The sequence below is a fragment of the Sinocyclocheilus rhinocerous genome, unplaced genomic scaffold (genome assembly GCF_001515625.1).
Source record: "Sinocyclocheilus rhinocerous isolate Xijiao unplaced genomic scaffold, SAMN03320098_v1.1 scaffold1129, whole genome shotgun sequence".
Taxonomy (NCBI): Eukaryota; Metazoa; Chordata; class Actinopteri; order Cypriniformes; family Cyprinidae; genus Sinocyclocheilus; species Sinocyclocheilus rhinocerous.
In genome coordinates this window covers 1,045,211-1,061,074 of record NW_015634513.1, presented here as the reverse complement: position 1 = coordinate 1,061,074, position 15,864 = coordinate 1,045,211, and the positions used below count along the sequence as shown (strand labels likewise).

The 15,864-nt window shown below is 35.5% G+C and overlaps 1 protein-coding gene across 1 annotated transcript in view; it reads right to left on the bottom strand.

The window, feature by feature from the left end:
* The window catches only part of tmem131l (transmembrane 131 like), a 70,097-nt gene that overhangs the window by 43,560 nt on the left and 10,673 nt on the right, over positions 1 to 15,864 (bottom strand). Inside the window, exon 4 of the mRNA XM_016559881.1 lies at positions 4,008 to 4,079. Coding sequence (XP_016415367.1) covers positions 4,008 to 4,079 — 72 coding nt within the window. The remainder of the gene's footprint in view (positions 1 to 4,007; positions 4,080 to 15,864) is intronic.

Below are 15,864 nucleotides of genomic sequence, written 5' to 3'. Positions count from 1 at the left end.
CCTAAAGAAATGGCCAAATATTAAAGATTAAGTGGACATTTGAATTAAATGGTGCTTGGTCAATATTAAACAAGTATTAGATCGCACAGCAATGTGTAAAAACAATTGCCAGTCCGTTGGCGCCCTCTGCAGGCCTTTGTTGTAATGTGTACTGTACATTAGCTCTATTGTTTATAATACATTATGTATTTTAACAATTTTGTCATTTTTTGCTTTTGATACTTTATTTGAACTAATTATTACTGTCTCATTGCTATTATATATGTATTTTAAGTAATTTTAAAGGCTATTGTTCAGTTACATCTATTTTTATTACCACAAAAAAAATAATTATAATTCTAGGGCACTATGAAATCTGTTTTATTTCCAAATTCAGTTTTTTCCGTTTTCATTTCATTCTATACTCTGTTTTAATGGTTAAATTAAATTGTATTAATCAAAAAGCCTGTCTAATTAATTGAGTTTTACAGTTTTATCTTTACCAAATTATGTTTTCCATTATTTTCTGGATTCCATTTTAATGGTTTCATTAAATTTTAATAATCAAAAGCATCTCCAATTAATTGATTTTATATAAAAAATATATATTTTCTTTTTTTTTTCAGAAATACTGCACATTTAAATTTTTCTCCTAAATAAATTCTGGTAAATAACATATCTGGTAAATACTCCTTTAAAAAGTGTTTTTTGATTATAATTTTATTAGTAGTAGACTAGAACACGTGGATATGTTGTCATTCTTACACTATAATACTGAACTTTGATTTCAGTGATTTGGACTATGAGATGGACACTTGCTTCTTGCACTTTATGTTGCACTTTACTTTTGCTTTAAAAAAAGGATTCCATAGAAATCTGGATTTCATTTGGTTTAATAAAATATAGTTTAATAAAATATTCGTAAGTAAAATTGTTGTTGTTTTTTTTTGTGGAAAATTAATCGTTTAGATTAATCGATAAATTAGTCGATAGATTAATCAAAATAAAAATAGTCGTTAGTGGCAGCCCTAAAAAATATTAAAAAGAAACTATTAAAAAGAAAAAAAATTAGCAATTATTTGGTTTAGCAACACTGGCTGATCTTTAGGCTTTAATTCTGTGGAAATGTTTTATAATATCATATTCAATATTTATATGGGAGAATAAGATTTTATAAAAAAATATAATATGCATATTAAATTATAATGTGTAAAAGATAAAACAGCAACATTTCTAACACTTTTATGGCTTTCAGAAGACATTAAAGCCATTTAGCTAATATTCCTTTTTTCTTTATTTGCATATGTAGCCTTGTGGTATTCCTGAGGTAACTACTTTCATGCTGTAATGTCTGGATTGGGATACTGATTAAATATTGAAGTACACTTTTTTTAAAGATGGACCTCTAGTCACTTACATTTACAATGTTTTTATTGATCATCATCATGAATCAAATGGATCCTATGTCAGCAAATAAGTGAAAGAGAAGTGACGTGTGGCCATGAATGATGACCCATACTCAGAATTTGTGCTCTGCATTTAACCCATCCAAGTGCACACACACAGTAGTAAACACATACACACACAGTAGTGAACAACACACACCCGGAGCAGTGGGCAGCCAATGCTGCGGTGCCCGGGGAGCAGTTGGGGGTTCGATGCCTTGCTCAAGGGTCTCACCTCAGTCGTGGTGTTGAATGTGGAGAGAGCGCCGTTTATTCACTCCCCCCACCGACACCTTCGGGTTACAAGTCCAACTCTCTATTCATTAGGCCACGACTGCCCCGTGGTTTATATAATAGCATATGCAGCAGCTGACATGTTTTCAAAGCCCTTTCATAAATACTTAATATATATCGGATATTTGGGATTTTTTAATTATCATCATCATCAGATGATAAGCTTTTCTGTTAGAAGTGGGACATTTATCTTGACAGCGCCTGAGCACACACAGATCCCATTCTCTGTCTTCATTAGATTACGGTCTCTGTTTAACAGCTCTAATAATAAACGTATACAAAAAGTATTGTAGATTATATACTACCAATATTCAGCAAACACGAATTATATCAGTTAAACAAAGCTTTGAATATCTAATAAACTTTCCATTTCACAAACCTTGAAGATTTTGTCAAATCCAGCTGTAAGAACTTCTGAAATTATGTACTGTGAGCATTTGTTGCCCACCTAAAAAATGTGTACCATAAAAAAAAAAAAAAAAATCCATATCAGTTGACCACACATACATACATACATATATATATGGAACTGTTTAAGCTACTGGTTATATAATAAATAATTACTTGTGCTTCACATAGGATTTCAAATAATTATAGCTTATTTAAACCCTAAATTTGACATCTCATATTATAATGACTGCAAACCCCTTCTCTGTTTCACTACTTATGATTGACATGTGTGCACACGCACAAAGTATTTCAAGTTTAACAACAGCACATACATTTAAATACACACTTCATGTTAGGACGAGCCTTCTGCAAAACTGAAATGTTTGGATAATAAAAATATAACAGTAAAATGTAAATTATGTCCTGGCCAAAAGCGATACCTTGACAAAGGTCAATTGCTGGCAATTTAAACTCTTTGCATTTGAAAATGTAAGATTTTATTTACATATGTGCTGTGTCCTGCACTTTCTTATTTAAGGTGTTTACTTTTGTAAAATGTATGCTCTGATGAAATACCTTTCAAAAGCATTGAACAGCACAAGCACTCTGCCAAAGCACTTGATGCAGCAATGACATGCCTGTGAACTTCTTTGAAGCTTTAGAAACGTTTTTTTTTTTTACATAGAAATAACATTTTCATTCCTGCGAAGTGACTTCACTAACGAAGACAAAACCTAAAATAAGCAGTTTTAGTTTTTAAATAAATCACTATTTTCATTAATAATTATCATCAATTTTATCTATTAGTTGCTGCAGCTCTAAATCACACTAAGAAAACCATCTGGCTCAGTGTCCAAATAAAAGGTCACAACCACCAGTAATGCTCCCTCCAGCTGGGACTATCAGCATTGGAACAGACATCACAACTTTCCAACTCGGTATTTCTTAAGGTCATACTGAAAGCAGTGCAGTCCACTCCAAACTCTGCCACTGTTCTTTCTTCCATCAGAAGAAAAGAAACTCAGCCATATTTTGTCATCCTGTCTGCAGAGGAAGCCAACTGAACAGACTTTAAAAAACCATTTAGGTTTCATGAACAACATCTGTGGCAACAACTCACTAACCTTCAATTCATAAATATAAAAAAAAAATTGCATGTGTTTATAGCAATGCACTTACAATGGAAGCCTAGCCAATTGCTATAAACTACGTGAATGTCAAACGATGTTAAGTTTTGAAAGTATTACCTTTTCTAAAATTATTTTCAGTTATAGCCAATATTTCTAAACATCATAATAAACATACAGCTAAAAATTCGTTGTAAATCTTTGTATTATATAAATCTGTTCAAACTCAATATGCCTTTAACTAAAAGTCAGGTCTAGATGAATATAAATGAATATTCGCATGTGCAAAACGCATTATTTTTCTGTAACAAAGTAACAACATGGTTTGAACACCCCTTGCCACCCTTTCATGTCTGTAACTCCATTTCACTGCACTCAGAGAGTAAATCTCATATAAATATTATATGCGGTTTATTGCTACATTCATCACATGCTCTAAAAAAGCCAATTTACAGCAATGCTGCTGCACACGTACACAAAAAATGCACTTACAAATGCACCTTATGGTCAAAATGAAAATTTGGCGAGTCAGTACTAATAAATAAACAACAATACTGACAAAAAAATCCATCCACATTTGAACATGAACACTTACTTGTCACTGTTTATGTCATGTGACTTCTTTTAAATATATTAGTATGGTTTGAAAAGAAATTAGAGTTTTATAAGCCTATTATGGAGATAGAAGATCATATATACACACCTAAATAACATGCTGGTTATTGTATTTGCTGATATTGAGGGTATAAAGTATAAAATATAAAACACTTACTGTGGTCCAAAATCCAATGTGGGCGGCTGAAACAGAAGCTGTCTCCCACTCTCCTGCACATAAAACGAGGAGCTGAGGAGAAAAGAGAGAAATACATGTGAATGTCAGGCAGATCGAAGCTTTTTACATGAAAAAGTGCTTTAAAAATACTGAGCAAGATAATCAAAACCACCAGAGAAGTTTTGCTCTTCTCTGGGGAAGAAGGGAAAATTTTGGATGATGTGCTGGATAGTGTATACACATGAACAAATCAAATCATATGACTACTGTGTAGTACTATGCAAAAAAGCACAGCAACTAACTCCATTTGATTTAACTGAAGATCTCAGGATGTAAAATCCTGATTTAAATCTGCATTAAAAACTAATTTTGTTGTTCTGTGCCTGGACTTTGCTCTGAGATGACATTTCACTGGTTTGAAAAGGCAAAAGAGAACTGACTTTATCACACAATGACATCTTTTCACATGCATGAATGTTAATAAACCACAAACAGAGCAAGTTTGTTGGCAGTCTTTAGGGAATGACTTCATTGTTCTTGAGAGACACACGTCTGCATAATACACTTAAAGATACATGAGAATATCATGTGATTTTATATGAACATTAGAAACAGACTGAGAAAAGCTAAATGAGCTTCCTTCTGTTATGAAGTGAACTCAACAAAAACACCAAACTAAGCTATAAGTAAGGTTGCAAAATTCAGACACCGAAACCATGTAACAAACACCAGAGAATCGTAATGTATTACAAGACATATCAAGTGTGCAAAATGGTAACAGGAAACTAAAAACAACAGGAAGTTAAAGTGGGCAGCAGGGCAAAGCAGCTCATTTTATACTCTCCTAATGCTTAATAAACTGCTTGTTTCTCTGAAAACACCAACTGAAGAAGGGAAACTGTGCAACAACAAAAAAAGGGCAATTAAGTTGTTCTCAGAAGTTTTCTTGTTGAATTTTGAGATGAATGAGCTAAATGGGTTTTGGTACTGTGAGATGATAAACATGACCTTGTGTTCAGTGAAATGAAAAGCAGTTTTTTCTAAATATTTGTGATGTACATTCTTAAAATCCCAACACTGATCTTTCTACTCTGCGTCATGCTTTCAAAAATAGAAGTTTCAGTTAAAAGTTTGTAAATTTCAGAAATAGTACAAAAATACACGTTTTTCCTGTATCAGTATTCCGCCACAGCAGAATCTTGAGCACAATGGCAAAATAAATCCTATTTTATCCAAGTTATGATTGTGAGCCTACATTATATTTTGAATATAATGCAATTCAATACTGTGTACTTAATAAAACGTAATACAACAACTTAATAAAAATGTTTCTTGAATTTTTTAAGTCCTCAAGGGCTGCACAAAATAACAACATAAAATAAAGTGTAGTGTGATTCACAAACACCGTGTATGACTCGAATGATCTGATTCTTTTTAATGAATCAAAAACATACACGCAAGCAGTGTAGTCCAATTCCTGAAATAAATGACTTCTGAGTTGGTTCTTTTAATGAATCCTTCAAAAAGACGAATTACCCAAATTCATCTAAATCTAATCAAAACCAATTAAAATAAAGAATCAAAAGATTTTGTGAATTGGCATTGCAGTTAAATGCTCAATGTGTGTGCATATGCAGGGTTGAAAACAGAACATTAATGACACATAGCCAATATCTCATACTTGGAATAAACAAGTCTCCAACTCATAATACAAACAAGTCTCACAACGTGTCTACACCGAATGCGAGCAGCGTGGTGCGGCATGACAAAATACTATAGAACCCATTATAATCCATGACGTTGTTTACACTGGATGCGGCACAGTGTGACACAACAACATGTCACCGTCAATAAACTGATCCCTCCTTCTATTTATGACATACTGAGACAGTTCAAATGATTTGCAATGGTCGCTTGTTGCATCCAGTGTAGACAGCCTCATTGTGTGTGCACACCAAAAGTGAACCTAATTATTCACGCCAGTAGATTACATACAAAGATGTGAAAAGGTGCAAATTTGCGCCGGGCAATGCAAATGATGCAAATTAGGCAAGGAAATTGCCTCGAATGCACGATATTCGCCTCAATCGTGTCTTCCGCGCAAGTTGAAAAAAATTCAACTCGAGCGGAAAATTCATATGACACGTTGTCGCGCAAGCCAATCAGCAAAGAGCTTATTAACTAGGGGTGCGATGATAAATCGATTCTGCATTTTTCAGAATGCATCGCGATTCTCTCTGGAATCGATTCTGAGCTTAGTTTTTAACAGCATTTGGCACTGCAGAGTAACAACCATACACTGCTCGCTTCCAGTTCCTTACACACCACTTGAATCTAAAATAATCATTCATAAAGTTCTTAAAGGTTGAAGCAAATTACAAGTGTTCACGATGGGCTGTGTTTACATTAATCTGGCGTCATTAAAGCATAAAAGCTGAGATGCAAGTACATTTTACCACTTACATTACTCAGCCGAACGCAAAAGTGCTCTTCTTCATGCATTTGAGCGTGCAGTTAAAAACTAGCCTAGAGTGCCAGTAAAAACTAAGCTCAGAATCGATTTCTGACAATCGCGATGCATTTGGAAAATCGCAGAATCGATCCATGAATCGATTTATCATTGCACCCCTATTATTGACACGTCCGGTTGTATCAGAAAATGAAGGAGAACATTACGCAATGTATATATAGCGATAACACGATGCAAATATTCACTTCGCTTTTGGTGTGCACACACCATCAATGGACCATCAAATATGGCACGATGCAACAACTGTCGCATCCTGTGTAGACTAGGCATGGGCCGGTATGAGATTCTGACGGTATGATAACCTTAGATAAAAAAAATATCACGGCGAGGATGTGTGCACATACACACATAAGGAAAGAGAGAGCGCGAGTGTCACACACACACACACGCGCGCGCGCACGCGGTCTCTCCGTACAACACTCAAACAGTGGCAAAGTGGGTTTTTTTTTTTAAATATGTGATTTTTAACATGTTCACGATGGGCTGTGTTTACATTAATCTGGCGTCATTAAAGCATAAAAGCTGAGATGCAAGTACATTTTACCACTTACATTACTCAGCCGAACGCAAAAGTGCTCTTCTTCATGCATTTGAGCGTGCAGTTAAAAACTAGCCTAGAGTGCCAGTAAAAATTAAGCTCAGAATCGATTTCTGACAATCGCGATGCATTTGGAAAATCGCAGAATCGATCCATGAATCGATTTATCATTGCACCCCTATTATTGACACGTCCGGTTGTATCAGAAAATGAAGGAGAACATTACGCAATGTATATATAGCGATAACACGATGCAAATATTCACTTCGCTTTTGGTGTGCACACACCATCAATGGACCATCAAATATGGCACGATGCAACAACTGTCGCATCCTGTGTTTTTTTTTTTTTTTTAATGCGTGATTTTGAACAGATGTAAACAATGGCAGGAGGCTTAAAAGTATAGACGTGATACCAGCTAAATTTAATTATTGTACGAAATCGCAGAAAAGTAGGCTACAGTACGTACTTTAGACTACTATTCCTCACTCTGTGAAGTAATGTGAGGGAGGAAACTAGTTGACGTTAGCTAGTTAATTAGCCATGTTATCTGCCTCGGTAGCAAGCCAAAAAATGTATTTATTTAAACACTGAAACAAACGACGGGTGGGTCTCTGTCTTGATCGGGGGTGAAAGAGGGAGAAAACCGAAGATGACACAGATATACAGTGGGTACGGAAAGTATTCAGACCCCCTTAAATTTTTTCTTTTTCGACGGGGGAAAAAGTTCCAGGGATTCATCTCCTTCGGCCATCCTACACACAGGTGACTCCGCTCGCACCAACCGGAGGGGGAGGGGTCGTGTGACTCGCTACGCTCTTCGCTGCACACAACTGAGGGAGTCCTGCACTTTCCATCTTTGACGACACGTAAAAAAACTGTGCATACCACAGGAACGGTATAACGGAAAATTTAGTGGTTTTGAAACCGTGACTTTTCCAAACCGCGGTATACCTCGAAACCGGTTATCGTCCCATGCCTAATGTAGACACAATGTCAGTTCATTATATTGTAACCAGATGAAATGTATGCGACAACTTACATTTTTATAAATAAAATGCCAACCCCCCCAATCATCGCTTAATTATTTATTAGGGGGATATTCCACCCAAAACTTCACACCATCTCTTCCGCTTCCAACAGTCATACGCACATTCATGACTTCAACACGATGTAAATCAGCATGTTGTGAAGCGTGATGTAAGCGCATTGAGAAAGTTGTGAGAAAAGTGCATCATTTCTCACGTGAGCTTTAGAACACATTTACTCCACCCTTCACAACATCAACCTACATATGACAGTTGGTCATACGCTTAAAAAGTTTAAACAATTAGTATTTCTCTCTCACACACCTATCATTTCACTTCAGACAACATTCATCAACCAGGGTTGTATGGATTAGGGTCAACTTTGAGGGTTCCACCCACTTGCCTTATATGGACTCACAAAGATGGATTCATTAAAAAAAAAAATCTCTGTTTGTGTTCCACAGAAGAAAGAAAGTCATGTACGAATCTTGGACGAAATGCAAATTAATGTAATTTTTTTTTTTTTTTTTACTGAATATGCCATTAATGGTCAAAAACCGAAGCTCTAGGGGGGTTCCAGCGAGTAGAAGAGACCATCAGTTGAGTCGTGGGGGAATCCTTCCTCTCTAAACACTGTCAGTGGCTTGTCCAGGCTTTCAACAGCTAGGACCTCTGACATGAAGACACATATCAGTGGCCTTCATAACTGATTACCAACAGAAAGAGGATAGCTCGAGGTATGAATCGCTTCTGTAACAGTTCCAGGAAATAACATATGAAACAAACCAACAATACTTCTATGAATACATCTAAGCCTCATATAACATGTTTATAGCTTTGAACAGCTTTCAAAGTTCTCCATAAAAGGGAAATGAACAAAGTAGATTGAACATAGAGAAGCTGGAAGAGCATCAAATATGGACTGACTTTCAAAAAAAAAAAAAAAAAAAGAAGAAATAAAATGGTTACAGGTTTCTGTCTGGCCATTATCACACTGGTAAAACAAGTTATTCATGTTGTTAAACTTCATGGCAGTCACCCCAATCTAAATTCTGGACTACACAGAATTCAAGTCCCTCGGTCAGCTATCACTGAGCGAGTTTATAAAAAGACACGGGGTAGATTTGATACAGGGTCCAAAAGTTGAACAGCCGGCTATGTTATCAAATGGCTGCCAGTGGGTGGTGAGCACAGCTACAGAAGTTCCAGAACATCCAATGATTCTGTCAAAAAAATGATAACAAAAGCACAATTAGGTGTGTTTGCCTTTCTCTGAGGCCCTTAATGTATAGTATGCCTAGAGGTAAAACAGAAACACTGTACTGGCTCCAAGAGGTCAAGAATCAGGGAATAGCATGGCGGCTGTCTTTCACCTGTATTGGTGTGAGTGGGAGCAATGTCTGGAGAATGCTGAATCACTGAACTGCATGAACATCAGATTATCAACTATAAAAAAAAAAAATCAAGGCACCTGTGGGTATACATCCTGTCTATGCTGAAACAGGAACCAGAGTAAGTTTCAGGTGAGCTTATTTTTTTTAGTTCGGTGTAAATTAAATGCACTTTGTTATTGGTCATGCCACTCTGTTATGGTTGGGAACTGAAAAACGGTTATTATAATAGTTTCAAATAACGCATTTTCGCAAAATATGAATGAGACACCGAGTGCAACCAATTAAGTATGAACTTACTATTTTTTAAGCCCAGCTCACACTGTGCGATTTTGGCCACGATTTGATCGTCTGAGACCAATTTTGAAAATCCTAAAATATTCCTATTATCCTAGGCTAAAATCTGTAGTCATTATTCGCTGGTTTGACATATTCACCGACAGCCGATTAATGACCTTTCCGATCAAATTTTACCTCAGACGAAATTCTGGCAGTGTCAGAAGACTTGGCGCACTGTCCTGCAGTGTGACTTCTACGACGACGAACGTTAAACTGTCTTCGTTTTTCAAGACAAGCCATGTTCAGAATTAATGCTAGAGATTTCTTCTAACTGCCATAATCTCCAGTGCTCCCGTCATAAGCTCATGGAATTCATATATGTTGCCTTTGCTATGATAAACACCGGTTGCGCCGCTGTTTTTATGTGGGCGTGTAGTGCTGCTTACACTATTCTTCTTAAAATATGCCGGTATTGCCGCCATTCATAAACTTTTCATGATATCCAACATTTCAGCCCCACGTGTAATGCAGCTTGCAGTCACTGAACATGTATGGGTTTGATAAGGTAAAACTCCGGACAAGTTTTCTTGCATGCACCCGTTTTTTTCGCGTCTTGACTTTCGGACAGATCCCACAGTGTGACATGATCATCATGTTCGTGCAGTCTGACAAGCAACAATCGTAAAGGACTATTAAAAAATCTAACCGTGTGAGCCTGGATTTAGTGAATCAAACGCATACAGTTTACAACTTTGTTCCGTTTAAGCTTTCAAGACTTCACTTGGTGTTGTTACTGACTGGTTGTTTATATGACAACATGTAGTTAAGATACAAAAACACTATCATTCAAAAATTTGTGTAAGATGTTTAAATGTTTTAAAGGGGTCATATGATGCGATTTAAATTTTTCCTTTCTCTTTGGAGTGTTACAAGCTCTTGGTGCATAAAGAAGATCTGTAAAGTTGCAAAGACTAAAGTCTCAAATCCAAAGAGATATTTTTTATAAAAGTTAAGACTTGTCCAAGCCCTCCTAAAACGGCTCGTTTAAACACGCCCCACATGTCTACATCACTGTGTGGGAAGATTTGCATAAAGCCGCCCAAATGTCCACCCAAAGAAAAGGTATTCGGCCAATCACAACGCATTGGATAGCTGGCCAATCAGAGCACACCTCGTTTTTCAGACCGATGAGTTTTGTAAAAATCGACGCGTTTCAGAAAGGCGGGGCATAGAGGAGCAACAATAATGTACATTATGTGGTAAATAATGTGTTTTTTTTAACCTTAAACCGCATAAACACATTTCATTACACCAAATACACAAAATAATGTTCTTTTTAGCAACATCATATGACCCCTTTAAAAGAAGCTTCTTTTGCTTATCAAGGCTGCATTTATTTAGTCAAAATACAGTAAAAACAATAATACTGTAAAACATTATTACAATTTAAAATACCTGTTTTCTAATTAATTAGAAATGTAATTTATTCAAAGCTAGCCATTAACTCCAGTCTTCGGTGTCACATAATCCTATAGAAATCATTTTAATTATTTGGACTTGGTGAGCAAGAAACATTTATTATTATCAAAGTTGAAAACAGTTGTGCTGTGTAATATTTTTATGTAAACTGTACTTATACGTTTGAACTGTAGTGAATGTCAGAAAAAAATAAATATATGAAATGTTACCACACTTTAGTACTTATTCAATTACAGTGTAAAAAAAATCTGGTTTCCAACCTTTCTTTAAAGTTAACCATTGGCATTTCTCACACTACGCATCACTTTGCTGGCAGTAGCATCACTTCCCATCACAAAAGAAAAAAAACACTGCTGTTTGAAATAGGGTGTAGTGTTCATTTCCTGTGTGTACTGAAACAGGAAGTCGTAGGTAATTTGAATAATGCAGGGGTTAGGAGTGTAGAAATTACACTTAGTAGCTGATCTGAGTTCAGCTTCATGTTTCAATGTTTAAGCAATTTGTACTGTACACCAGTGTGCATATTATGGTCTGCTTGTGGAGTCTGATGATGAGCAGAGGGAGGAGCCAACAGCCTCACCACATTCAAAGAGTATGCAAAAAAAAAAATAAAAAAAAAAAAACATGAAGTAGGATATTCAAATACTCTGTAATGTTACCCAATTCATTATTCACCCAAACTTTTATGCATTTCTTTCATTTGCTAAACACAAAAGAGGATATTTTGAAGAACATGGGTAATCAAACAGTTGATGGTTCACAAATTATTTTGTCATGTTCAAAATATCTTGTTCTGTGTTCAGCAGAAAAAATGTATACAGGTTTGGAACAACTTGAGAGTGACTAAATGGTAACAATTTTGATTTTTGGTGGAACTATCCTTTTAAGCAGAAAGAAAAACACTGTTATATAAACACTGAGTATTCTGAACTTCCTCCTTGTTTTGGATGCTTTGCAAGTAAAATGTCTGTTCAAATGGATTCTTGTAAGGATGCACCGAATGTTCGGCAACCGAAATTATTCGGCTTTCGGTGTTCGGTTGAATAAGCGAAAAGACCAAATAAATTGTACCGAAAAATTATATGACGCGATCAAATGGCAACCAGAGAAGAGTGAGAGGCGCGCACTCTTTAATGCAGCACACGTCAGCAGTGTGGAAGCATTTAAACTGTCGGAGAAAGATGCAAAAATCATTACAAGCACCGACAGCGAGAGACTGTTTTGTACTGCATCGCATGTCTTCGATGAGAAGAGGAAGGGGTGATTGTTGCTGATTTACTGTATGATGATTGAAATCGCGAAATGACCTTAAACAATAAGTAAATAAACTGCAAAACGTTATGTTTTCTAATACACGCACGCATTGCATGTATTCTGACAGCGCTGCACGAGCTCGTGGCGCTATCTGCTTGTTAACCAGGATTCAAAGTCCAAAGCGCGAGGAAAATCTGCGCTCGTCAGTTGCTCAGTCTCATTTTTATGAATTTTTACAAGGCATGTGACAATGCGATACGTACGACGTATTCGTAATGACTTATTTATAAAGCTGCTGTTGTCAACAAAAAGAAGTGCTGAAGTGCTTCCGCCAAAATAAAAGTTGAGAAAAAGCAAGAACTATCAACATTCATAAATGTTAGTATTGTAATTTTACTGTTGTTCTGTAAAATAAAATAAAAAGTAAGACAATAATAATGATAATAATCATTAAAACAGCTCTGTTAATACGTTTATTATAACATTCACACATAGTGTTCAAATTAGGATCTGTAATATTTTCTAATGTTTTAAAACAAGTCTCTTCTCAGCGAGGCTGCTTTTAATTGTACAGTAAAAAAAAAAAAAAAAATGCATGCCTGATTCAAGAAGGGGGTCTGGTGGCCAAAAATTATTATTTTACTAACTTATTAATTTTAAGTTAAATTGTGCTTTGTTGGTATAGTGCCTGCTAGAATGTTAAAAATGTTCAGTGTTAAATATTTTAAAATTGTTGTTTTGTAATATATTTTTTTTTCTTTGAAAAGCAAGACAAAACAGTAAAAAGCACATTTTGGCTATTTAATTTATGCAATGGCGGAAAAAAAACACACGAAAAACCGTATTCGGTATTCGGCCTTCGGCCCAGTGTTTCATTTCGTTCGGTTTCAGCCAAGAATTTTCATTTCGGTGCATCCCTAGATTCTTGACTTTTCTCTTGATGCTTCAGCAGCGTGTATTTGGTTATTCATTGTTCCGTGAAGAGCAGACGTGAGTGCCTGTTGGTATTTTTATATACACTGTTGTTCAAGGTGCAACTGTGAATGCCTTCAAGGAATATTCTGGGGTAGATGCACCTTAAGCTCTGATTAAGCATGTGATTACTCCAAAAAACTATTTCAGCAGTTTGTGAAAACAATAGCTCACCTTTGTTTTTAGAATAAAATTGTGGTACAACCTGAGAAGTTAACACTTCCTATCCTGCATTACACAATACAGAAGGAAAAATATTACTATGTAATATAGACTTGCACAGTTATATTATAATATTATATAATACTGTAATTGTTATTTTAAAAAATACATCAAAAAGTTATGCCCGGTTTAAGATCGAATGTAGAAATATGTTAAACGATCTATATTTCTTTATATATTATTTAGCTTAGATTACTATGCATTCACATTAAATTATTTTTAATTATTTTATACAACAATAATAAATACTTTATTGTTTGTATTATATTTGTATTGAGGTTAATCTCTGTCCCATCTGGCCATAAAAATATCTTCAAAATAAATCTTGGCTTTGTTGCTTTAAGACATAAGCAAAACCATTCATCATTAAATTTATATTATATCCATCAATAAATTTATTGACATTTTGTCACCATTTTTGATTTACTCTGACCTTGGTGGTTTGTCAGAGTCAACAATTTCAAGGGAAGCAATACATTTGAACCAAAATTCAGCAAATATAATAAGACAGCATTCTACCAATCAAATAACAAATGGCAAAATCCAAAGACGATTATATGAACAAAATGAAAATGATCAGCTCTGTTTTCAATAGATCTCATTTATATTTAGCATGGCTTTGTGACAGGTGACCACGGTTACTGGTTACTACACAACAGTGGGTCACATGACAGGAGCAATAAACACACAAGCAATAAATGTGTTGCCATTAATTGGCATCAACGTGACACATCGTGGTTGCCAAAACAAACACAGAAACACAATCATCCTTCAACAATTCAACCAAGAAAAAAAGAAAAGCACAATAATAAGCCCATGGTGAAGAATGGCTAATTTGTTTTTCCAGTGAAATACTCATCCACGATAACACAAGTACACGGCACTAAATATTAGTGTTCAAGACCTATAGATGAAACATTGTGGAATGTTTTGGGCTTAATGGAATGTAGTTGATGCCAGAGCTGAAGCTATTTGTGGTGTTGGCAGAGGGCAGGGGAAGAGCTGAGAGGGCGTAGCACAGCAGGAGGTGTGAAAATTAGCACTAGCGACCAGAGAGAGAGAGAACTGCAGAACATACTATACAGTACGGCTATCTTTAAATTGCCACTTCAGGAAGCTATTATGCCATATTCACAGATGAGAGTCCACTCAGTGTCAGTGAGACAGACAATTGACAGCCTTTGTTGCAAGATGTTGCAAAAAAAATTACAATTGTTCACTAAAACAAAAAAAAAAAAAAAAAATTGGTGTAGGATATTCTTGGAAACGATTTTCACTTGGATTGCTATTAATTTCACTAATAAATGTTTAAAAAAGGCAAGTAACACTGAATTAAATATACAATTTTGAAGTAAAAACACTTAAATAGTATTTTCTTGTATAAAGTACTTGTTGTATATAATCTTTGTTGTATTTACAACTGTACTCGGTCCCCAGTACATTCAGGAACTTACAATGCAAGCAAATGGGGCCAGATTTTGGAGGGTTTCAAGTTGTGACATCTTTTCCTCCATATTATGACGTACATCCAACTGTAGAAGATTTTTGAAAAAGAAAAAAAAAAACCTTCAGGGACTTGGTTCTACACGTCAGTTGTATTTTGTGATATGGACCCAAAAATGGAGCCCAGAATCTGTCATTTTATGACATTTTGATTAACTATCACAAAGTCAAGAAAAAAAAATTAAAATTGAAGATTAAATTGAAATATTTTTCTTTTCTTGCTGATCCGAAAAATGATCCGATCCGTGGGTCAAAAACCATAATGTGATCAGAACCGTGAGATTTGTGATCCGTTGAACCACTAATAAATACAGATAAATACATTTAGACCACTTAACTTAAAGGGGTCCTATTATGCTTTTTCACTTTTTAAATTTTAGTCAGTGTGTGATGTGTATGTTTGGGCATAAAAAAGATCTAGAAAGTTACAAATCTCAAAGTCCACTCCAAAGGGAGATATTTCGTTTTTTAAAAATCCCTTTTCAAGAACTACAATTAACGCGGCTCATTAGAATATCATTAAAAATAATTCCCACCTACAGAAATTCGAATGGTTGGGGGGTGGGGAGGGGCGAGGTTGTGGTTAGAACGCTTGGTTGAGTGAGTGCGACGAGACGATGAAGAAGAAGTGCTGCTGCAGAGTTAGTGCATCAGAGAAAAC